This window comes from Chelonoidis abingdonii, chromosome 10 (assembly GCF_003597395.2).
Source record: "Chelonoidis abingdonii isolate Lonesome George chromosome 10, CheloAbing_2.0, whole genome shotgun sequence".
Classification (NCBI taxonomy): Eukaryota; Metazoa; Chordata; order Testudines; family Testudinidae; genus Chelonoidis; species Chelonoidis abingdonii.
Genome location: NC_133778.1, coordinates 48,299,597 through 48,310,156, shown reverse-complemented (window position 1 = coordinate 48,310,156; position 10,560 = coordinate 48,299,597). Strand labels below are relative to the sequence as shown.

General features: G+C 38.7%; 1 protein-coding gene across 25 annotated transcripts in view; it reads right to left on the bottom strand.

Annotated features, from left to right (window-relative positions):
• BAZ2B (bromodomain adjacent to zinc finger domain 2B) overlaps window positions 1-10,560 on the bottom strand; it is a 264,100-nt gene that overhangs the window by 77,939 nt on the left and 175,601 nt on the right. For all 25 annotated transcript variants that reach the window (XM_075070184.1, XM_075070185.1, XM_075070183.1 and 22 more), the window contains one exon: window positions 1,817-2,027. In XM_075070184.1, the coding sequence (XP_074926285.1) occupies window positions 1,817-2,027 (211 nt within the window). The remainder of the gene's footprint in view (window positions 1-1,816; window positions 2,028-10,560) is intronic.

The following is a 10,560-nucleotide window of genomic DNA, read 5'->3' as shown; positions in this document are numbered from 1 at the left end:
GGAGAAAGGTTTACTTTCCTTGTGTTAAGATCCAGAGGATCTAAGAAAGCAAAACCTATGGTGCACCTTATGTTATGGGGAAGTTACAGAGGGCAGAGTGGTATGTGCCCAGGGATGGTGGCTGCAGCAGTGGATACAGCTGGAAGCAGAGAGCCCCGAGGCAAAACCCACAGAGCAGAGCCCCGGGCAAGGTTTTGGGGGGACCAGAGTGTACCAGGCACTGGAATTCCTGGTTGGTGGCAGCACTACAGTACTAAGCTGGTAACTGAGCTTAGAGGAATTCATGCTGGTACCCCATCTTTTGGACGCTAAGGTTCAGAGTGGGGAATTATACCATGACAGGAAGAATGACAAAATGCCTCTGATTGGACTAGCAGTTCCTAGTCTATACCATTATTAATTAGCAAAAAGATTCTGAAAGATTGAGATCACAAAATATCAGGTTGAAATCGATTTTACTCTCAATGCTTGAGAACCTGAGCAGGGAAAAGGAAGCCAAGGTAGACATTAACAGGCATAATAGGTCTAATAGTACATATAAAGAACCTCCTGTAGCCATGGGCTATGAGAATCATCTGTCCTTGAAGAATGGAGAAAAGCAGACAAGAGAGTGCCTCCAAATACCTATCTGCTTGCATGGCCTCTTTCAGTGTAGTGTCTGGACACCTCTATGAAATCTCAAACAACAGGAAAATTTGAAACAGGGCACGGGGAGGGGTGTCTTTTAGAAATACACTGAAGTCACTAGTGAGGAAATAGTCACTACTGAGGAAATGTATGCCAATTTGCTCTCACCCTGCTACCATAAGTAGAGGGCTGAAAAAGGAGGCATTCTAGTTTAGTGGTCGGAGTGCAAATCAGGAGATCTGGATTAATTCTGACTTTGAATGGGCAAGACACAACCTCTCTAGCATTTGTTTTTGCATTTGTAAAATGAAGTGGATATCTACCTTCATAGGGGTGTCATGAGGCTTAAACTGTTAATATTTGTAAATTGCTTTGAGATTATCAGATTGAAAGTAATATACAAGCAACAAGTACTATGGTGCTTAGTGGCCTCTAATGAGACAGAAAATGATCTAGCTACCTTACCTGATATCCAGCCCCAAGCCAAAAATACTACCTACAACAGGTATCTTTAAAAATGCATCCTCTCTGTTTGTTCAGGCAGAACATTTCAATCATCTCCAATGACTGGTTCTTTCTTGTGTAATGCTCTTTGCAGGCACAGAGAAAAAAGGCACAATGAATCTCTCAAAGAGATAGTAAAGGCTTAGATATTTTAAGTATGAATCTTGTGCAGCGCCGCAACAGACAGCATATGTCCACATTCACTATCTAGGCCAGATCAATCATGAAACTGAAGAAGAAAAATAACCCTGAGCCTTAAGAGAATTTTGTAGAATAGCAGCTTTTTTAAGGAAAATGTGATGCAATTTTGAAGAACAGCGCTGGGATGAAGGTTACATGCTTGATGCTTATATTTAGGATCAGAGTCTCATATCCTTATGTATTTTTTAAAAAATTGTCAGTAGTACCCAGATTTCCACTCTTATTACACTGTACAAATCTAAATAAAGTTAATATTGCCCAAGCTTATTCATTTATTACATACACACATACACCCCCTCCTCACCTCTATTTAAAGCATGTTTATATCTACTTGGTTTTAAACTGAAGGTCAAGGACACACTTTTGACAAGATTTCGAAAAGCAACTTGCAAGGGCGTACAGTAGCAGAAATACATGGTAATACTTGCCTTTAGGAAAATCAAACATTACTTTCAGGTTGTAGAAGCTATAACAAATTTCTTACCTTGAGCTTGCAACTTCCTTAAGAGCTTTGCATCAGTGTTGTCTAAAAATTCAGTGCTACCAACATTTGGAGGTCGGCCCTTGCGACGCCTCATTCTTGATTCTTCTCTAGCACGCTGTCTATCTGGATTTGGTGGTCGTCCTCTACGACCTTCCATAGCTCTGATACGAGGAATGACTTCCTCTTCTTTCAGGAGACACCACTGCATACCCTTTTAATTAACATATTTCATAGCCATTATAAATAAAAGTGAAAAGAAACAAAAACACACATTCACAGATCTGGTCAGACATGCAAAAATGCATCTCTCTATATATGTGAATATATTTACACAAAAACATGAAAGTCAGTATTAGAATGACCGTGGTGACACAGAGCAATTGCATAGATATTGTGGGATTTATCAAAAGCATTTCCACAATTTACCACTACAACTTACAAGATCTCAAAGCTAATTTACGTAGCAAAACACCATTTATTATTACATATGTGACACTACTATATTGCTTCTAGTTCTCTCGCCTAAATAGACCAATGCTCAAATTATTAGGTTAGGAAGAAGAATAGATTTTCCCTTAGCCTATAAACTTCATATTTAACTACTACACCTGCACTTATCCATTAATCAATGTGATATTTAAAAATCTGACAGGCTAAATGTAAAGACCATTGTTTTCCTGAAATTTATAGAATATAAGAAAAACAGTAAAAGCAGGAGAACTAATTGTGATTTTTACTTGTTACTTTTGGAGGGTTGGATATTTCAGTTTTATAACAAATAAATTGAAAAACCACAAACTCATTTCTACCGTGCGATTTTATTTAGTACACTTAGTTTTCACCTACTGTGAAAATTAATTTGTCAGTCAACTAAAATTAAAAACTAATCAAAAGTTTTCAAGTAGTTATAATCTACTCTATGACCTTAATTCAAAGCTCTGGAAACTGTAGTCTCTTGAACAAGTTAAGAAGCACTAAATTCAACCCTTTTTAATTTCTCATGGCACCTATCCTCATCCTAAATTCCTGTTGCTATAATACCAAGAGGTTAGTTTTTAGATAGCTTTCATTTAATTGACACAAGGGGGAACCTCATATTGTGTCTATTAATTAAAACAGTTGCTTGATCTTGCTTGACTGAGCTTGATCTATTTGGAACTATGGTATCTCTCACTGCTTTTCCAATTTTTTTGGAATGATAAGAAGAAATGATAGCTAAGAATACTTCTGGGAGCACGTCATTATTTACTTAATGAAAGCTTGTCAAGGACTCTGAAAATGTCTGCCAAAGCAACTATGAAGCCAGTCATATCTACTTTTTTAAAAAATACAGCTGATTTGCAATACTGAATTTGTGAATTAATAAGTGCACAAACAATAAAATCAAGTATGATTAACCACAAAATGTGCTTTGTTCATTTATTTTGTCAATTATGTTTTAATTATTTATGTTAATATTTCATAATGTTAAGAAATGTTTCATAGAACATTTCTGTAAAAGGAACATTTTAATAACAAGATCCTCACATCCAAAAGTAGCTGCTAATAGAAGCTGCACTGATATTTTTCAAATCTCAAACCACGATGAAGAAAGATATCACAAGAATCCATACTGTACTTAGCATGCAGCTCTTCCAAGAGGCATACATTAACTGATATCCAGCACCAAGTGCAGAATCCATCCTTGTTAAAAACTGACTGAAGACTTCTCAATCCAAAATCAGTATCTGTACCACTTGAGCCAAAGAAGTATCTTAAACATCTGTCAGCAGGAGTACCATTTATAATATATATATAGTATATTCTCTTTCAGGTGTCTAATATCTCAGGGATCTCCCCCTGTAGTTTATCACCGACTATTTGTCTTTTTGAGCCATGTAAACAAGACTAAATATCATCTCTCTTTATTGTCCATACCAACCAGCAACCTAGCAGACAATTTCTCATGTGCTTATTCATGAGTGAGAAAAAAATGCACAACAAGATTCAGAAACAGAAGGAAAAAAAAAATCAATCGTGGTTCAAGGCTAGTCCAGAAGGTGCTGTACTGGTGTTTGCTCTCCTTTTTTACTGTTTCCAATAAAGGACACCACAAACTGAGGGACACCTACATTCAAATACGTTCACCTTTGAAAAATCCTTCATCATTAAAGATAAGGAAAGCCATATGGATTCCACTTTTCCATGCCACATTTGATTCTATGGACAGGATTTTTCCACTGGTGTAAATCAACATATTACCATAACAAAAGGAAAGTTGATTTACGTCAGATGATACTCTGCTCCTGTATCTATTTTATCCAGTTTTTTAGAATGCAGGACAGGAGATATTTGCAGGACATGACATTGTTTTAAAACAAGAGTCTAAAGGAACGCTCTCTTTTTGGTCTTCCTGAAGTATCGAAGAATGTTGGATGAGTAAACACAAACTGAGAAAAAGCTGGCTGAAATCTCAGTGTAAATTACAATCATTTTAGAAGTTGTTGAATTCTGGGAACCATTGTTTATTCAAAAACAGGAATCTGGCTACTCCATTTAGACTCCTACGTAGTTTAGTACCAACTTTCAGTTTCACTAAGATTTTATATTAAGATATCTAAATCAATGTAAAAGCACACTTTTTTGCCATGGAGACATAGCTATAGTCCATGTTAGAACAGCCTCAAGGCTATTCTAACTTATTTTAATCTTATTTTAAGTAATCGACTCTTAGGGCTGTTATATAGCTGAAGATTGCTGAAATGCAAATCATTCTATCCCATCACTCCTACCAGCCTTGACACTACTCATATGAAAGAGTAACCCCCTATGTCTTGTGATGCTCTAACACACCTGAGCATCCGAACCAGAGTTCCTGGGACCCAGTCTTGCATTCAGATCACTAGCCAGCACATATATATCTACAGACATACTTCTCTTTTTTGTTTTTAAACAGACACAGCAGAAGACCTATTCCCAGATAAAAGTAATCTGAATGATATCATCAAAGTACGTATTTCACAGCTATAACACAACATAAGAGGTTTTAGGAACTGGAAAATGAGGTTACTTACGTTTACAGTAACAAATGTTCTTCAAGGTGTGTAATCTGTATATGCATTCCACAGCAGTACCTCTAAGGGTAGTGCATGCGCCATTCCACAAGGGCATAAAGGGTGAGAATCCATGATCTCAGAGCTCTAAAGTAGCAGCCACAGAGGTAAGTAGTGGAATATGTAATTCGAAGAACACCAGTTATCATAAAGGTGTGTACCCTTGTTTTCTTCTTAAGAGTGCTAGTCTGTATGCATATTTGTGACTCCCAAGCAGTTTCCTGTCACTCGAGTCCTAAGAGACATCAGAGTATGGACTGTAACACAAATCATGTGAATCTTGCATTGTCCCTAGCTGCCTGCACCAACATACAGCGTTTTGTGAACATGTCAGTCCACCTTCATCCTGGATCCTTTGCACTGAGGCCACTGGGTGGCCCTGGGGATGCAGCAGCAATGGGTCTAACCCCAGGTGCGTGGGTGACAGTCTTAATCTGCAGATTCGGATAGTACAACAATCCCCATGGGGCCACCTGCTCTACAGTCCAAAATCAAAAAACATGACACACCGGTGCCTAGAACTGGCGATCCTCATACTGCATCATAGCAGTATCCGGCTCTCCCATGGGTACACACCTTTTGACTCCTTGGGAGACATCAAGACTGCTGAGTCCTGGGATCAGGCTGGGGACAGCTGTTGGCTGTCTTGAGTCAGAGGACAGGACAGCAGTCCTCTGGAAAAGATTGTGTCCGTCCCATGAGTGCAGGGGGGACATGACTGGGTGCTGGAAACATTCAGGCCACTGGGTCCAGGAATCTGGAAAGCATCAGGAATTAGTGTGACATATATAAGTGCAGGCCCCAGAGATGAGGCCCTGAGTGGTGGAGCCCCAGCAGGTTGGTATGGCAGTGACTGCGCAGATACCTGAAAGCATGCTGAAAGCATCAGGATGGCCAGTACGAAAATCAAACTTTTACCAGGTACTGAAGTAGCCAGTGACCACTCTGACTTCTTGGTACCAAGAACGCTTACACAGCTGTGGCAACTCGGGGTGGAGGGTGCAGGCTCTGGTGCTCACGGAACGTTTTCTAAGTTTTGAGGCACCCTTGATGTCTGACAGGCTGTTAGTTTTATGTGGTCTTTACTTGGATCAGGGGAGGGCGACTTCTTCCTCAAAGGCTTCCAGTCCAAGTCTGCCCTGTATCTGACGCACCCGCCTAGCAGAGTCCTAGATCCTGGGCTCCAACCCAAGCCCAGACAAGTACACAGCAATGAAACAGTCATGGAGCCCATGCCCTGTGAGCCCAAGTCATCTAGCATGAGCCAGCCACTGGTGTCTAGTTGCTGTGTAGACTTATCCTGTATGTCTTCCAGACAAGGCAGCTTCAAGACAGTTTTAAAGTCTACACTGGGGCCGATTTCAACAACTTTTGTTCCCCTGCGGGCCTATATGCCTGGAATCTGGAGCTGGAGACCAACCTCACTGCCTGCTCCATGAGAAAAGCCTCAGGCATGAAGCGCTGGGTCAACTTCAAGAAAGACCTGCAGATTTCACAGTACCCCCAGGTATGTCCTTCTTGAGACAAAAAGAGACACCTCATGTGTCGGTCATTCAGAAACAACTGCTTCGCACGATGGGCAGTTCTTAAAGCCTGGGGAATTGCTGTGCTTGAGCATAGTGTCCCACACCACCTGCAACCTTGGGGAAGGGCCTCTTTCTCCATGTGGCTTCCATGTGCACCTCTGACGAAACTCACAACACTAGCTAGCCAAAGCAGAGGTAAATTTGAGGATAGTTGCTCCGACATATACCATGAGCAGTAGAAAAGGAACAGAGGCATGGTAATACATGGAGAGGAAGGTCCTATGCGTCACACACCCCCAGAGAATTGTCTCATCGGCAATAGCTAATGCATATACATGAGATGTGCACTCACCAACTATGGAGTATGTATCTAGACTAGCACTCAAAGAAGAAAAAGTTCCTCCAACCCAACAAGTTTACATTTTAAAAACAAATCTTAATCTCACTTTTTTGCTATCCCTCCCTTCTTTTTCCATAGAAAAACATACAGGCATTTTTAATTCCTTAATTATGGCAAGAAGGTAGAGATTCCACAGATAAGAATGAATGATGGTTTCTATCCTTAATATTATATACTTCAGTTACTTACCTCTATAATTTATTCCGTGTATCTATTAATACTTTCATGAAGTATCTTGGCTCAAGTCCCTGTTAATCTTAAACTAGAAAACTAGGAGTTATGTACCCCTTTTTTTAGAAAACTGGTACCAGTCTAAAAATGTACTGTAAATGACAACTATATCAGTTCCTTTCATAATATAGAAATCCTTCATTATGTACTGTCAGGGAATAAGGCCCCTAGCCTCTTATTACTACTAACAACTACTAGCATTAACAGGAGGCCTAATGGAAGTTTCCTAACAACCCGACTAAAATCCAGACAGCCTGCTTCAATCATTATTTGATAAAAATAGATGCATGTACTAACGACATATTAATAAAAATAGAGAAGACGATTTATCAGCATATAAGCCATCTGGCCGGAATTGGGGAACTAGACACAGGTCACAAGGACCCCAAATAGGCCTGCACAGCTTGCCAAACAAAAAACCGCAAGTAGGGGTGTCTGAACAGTCAAGGCCGCCTGACTGTCAGGGGACTATCTATAAGGAAATGAAACACAGTACGCTTGCATTTAAAGAGGGTTATAGGAGTTTAAGTATCAAATAAGGCAATTACCTAATTGTTTAAGAAATATATAACCATAAAAGGTATAACAAATGATTTAATGAAATATGCTAATTTGCAGTTTGTAGCTATATAAGCTGAAGCAGAATCATGTTCAGGAGGCCAACCCATCCCTTGCATGGGAGAACGCTGACCTCCACTTGTGCACAAGTGTATACTCAATAAAGGTGCCTCAGGCTGTCTGATCAAAGTACAGAGGTGGTCTTCTTTTCCCCAACAGTACCTAAAACATTCTTTGTTTTCAGTTAGGAAAAAAATCTCTGATTGAGCTAAAAGGAAACTTCAGGAGATTACCATGCTTTCAAATTCTTTTTTTAAATTCACTGTACTGAAAAGCATTAAGAAATGCCATTGTATATACAGTAGGAAAATATAGGTGGATTTCAACCTGGAAAATTTAGATTGGAATGTTCTACTGTCTACAACTCATCAAACCACGTTCTGAATTTTATAGTATAGTTACCTGAAGTTATCCAAATTTGCTATTGATATGGCGCTTCTGGATTTTATTAAACAATGACAGAGCCTAAAAATACCTCCAAATCACCTTGTAAAACTAAAATTATTTTTCATATCAAGAAAAACTTCAGAAAATCTATCACACTGAAGTCACTGGCAAGAATTAAAGTAAATCGTTTTCCATGCATCTTTTTCCATCTTTCCATTTGAATTTTGCAGTGCTCTCAATCAGATAAGACTGATACAATAACCTGGATTATGATATGTCAACGAACTCAAAGAAAGGCAGAGAGAAGAACATGAAAAGTAGAAGTAAAAGGCCAAAAACTGTAGAAATTGGAGGAATCAGAAGATTAGCAAATTCCTGGAATAAAACTGATAATTTTTATACCAATAAAGATACAGATGAAGTATTGGAACTTTCATTATTACAACAGGACACTAAATTTCAGTAAATTACATACAGATACCATTTTCATTAAGTACTAGTTTAATTTTTTGTTTGACTTACTGTAAGTGGTATGTTAGCTGTTATCAGTTTAGTTCAAATGTTTACATGATAATCTAATTAATTAAAATCTGATACATGAAGTATAAATATAATTTTAGAGCTTCTTAATCACACTAGGCCTTTAGGCAATATATTCTCTTTAATTCCATATTTTAAAAAAATATGTATGGATTAGAATAGAAAAACAAAAATATACACACTAAAAATTATCTGATTCAAAAGCTGGACTGATGCCACATGTAATAAAAATGCTAATGAGGAATGCTAAAGTTTATTTTTGTCATTAAAAAAATAGATGTAAAAACAAATCTGCTAAATCTAATGGGTTGATTTTAAGAGACAACCTAAGCCTCTAGTTAAAAAAAAAAATCTAGACTTACTATTTAAAATGTTTGCAGTTTTAATAGTATTTCAGATAAAAATCAAGAAAAAACAAATATAAGATTCACATGCCAGTTATGTCTGGAAAGTGCAAATGCTCATGACCTCAGTTTGAAATGGATCAGATTAGTCTGTGCTATCCAATGCTGATTGGCATACTTTAAAGTTAGGTAACATAACACTCACAAGTTACCTTCAACACAGATAAATTATAAGAAAAATGGTGGTAATGACACAGAATAGACATTCTGTAATCGCACTGCACACCGAATATATTAGTCTCATGGTACTTACAAAGGCCAAAAACTGTAGAAGGCCTGTAGAAGGATCTGGGCTTGTCTTATATATGTCTATATATGTTTATGCTTACAACATACATATAGTGTACACACACACACACAGTGTAAGAACTTGAAAATATACAATAACTTGTATGATTATGTATGACAATTTAGCTGCTGTGGACAAATAACATTACTCTCACCAAAGATGTTGTTATCCCAAGCACACCTATGTTACAATAAAAAAAGCGTCTCCCTAGTGACTAAAGGATAAAATTACTTACCTATAATTATTGTTCTCCAAAGACAAACATCAAGTACAGATCCACTATAAAAGTCTAATATCTCCAGAAAGGAAGATATCGCTAGGGCTTTCCAAGATTCTGAAATGGCTCCCTCCTCCACCCAAGATGAAGATAGCAGCTTTTGAGTTTCAGTCTGAGGAATCTGCAAATTCTTTCTGTTTGCTTTTCAGGATTTGGTCTTTGACTAAGTCAGTGTGCATTATCTAGTTACATATCAAGCATCACAGTTTAGCTTCCACACTGGAAGCAAGGGGTTGAGGGGGAAGGAGCAATGCTTTAGTGGTGCACTTTAGAAAGAAATCTGGATGAACTAGCCACAACTTCTCTTGAAGTTCCTGAGGCATGCACATTGCAGAGCCTGTTCTGCCACCCTCTCATGTGGTACAGTGTGTGCTCCTTCCCAGCACCCTACCAGTTCTGCTATAAGGTATGGAGTAAAGATAAGGCCAAGTCCCAGTTCTTTTAGACCAACCAACAGCGGAGCTAGGAAAGAGCAGTGTTTGCATACCCAATAGTATTTAGCATTTTACCTGTAAGGGTGCTCAAGGCAGGAGGCCTCTTGTGCCCCCATCCCCTTGCACACCTGTTATATGCTGGGGACAATCCAGCCATAAGAATGTACATGTGGAATCTGACACCACTGGAAATCTCAATGTCTTTTAACAGTGTATCATGGGAAGGTGTCATCTGGGTGCGATAATAGTGCTGAGGCCACCTATACCACCATCCTGAACAGAGAAGTGTTTGCTAATACCTACTTCTTCTGTTTTAGACTCCCCTTTCATGACATTTTTCTTTCTCTTAGTAAAACTGCTCTGATCTGAGAAGAGTAAAAATTGGAATTCTTGAATGATATTTAGAAGAGGTTTGGGATAATTCATTGCCCGGCCTTGTGACTGAACTGTGGCCCTTCCTCAGTTCTTCCTTTCTGAAGCTTTGCAGTCCCAAAGGAGGGCAGGGAGTGCAGTACATCCCACTAGATAGAAGGTAAGAGGTGTGGA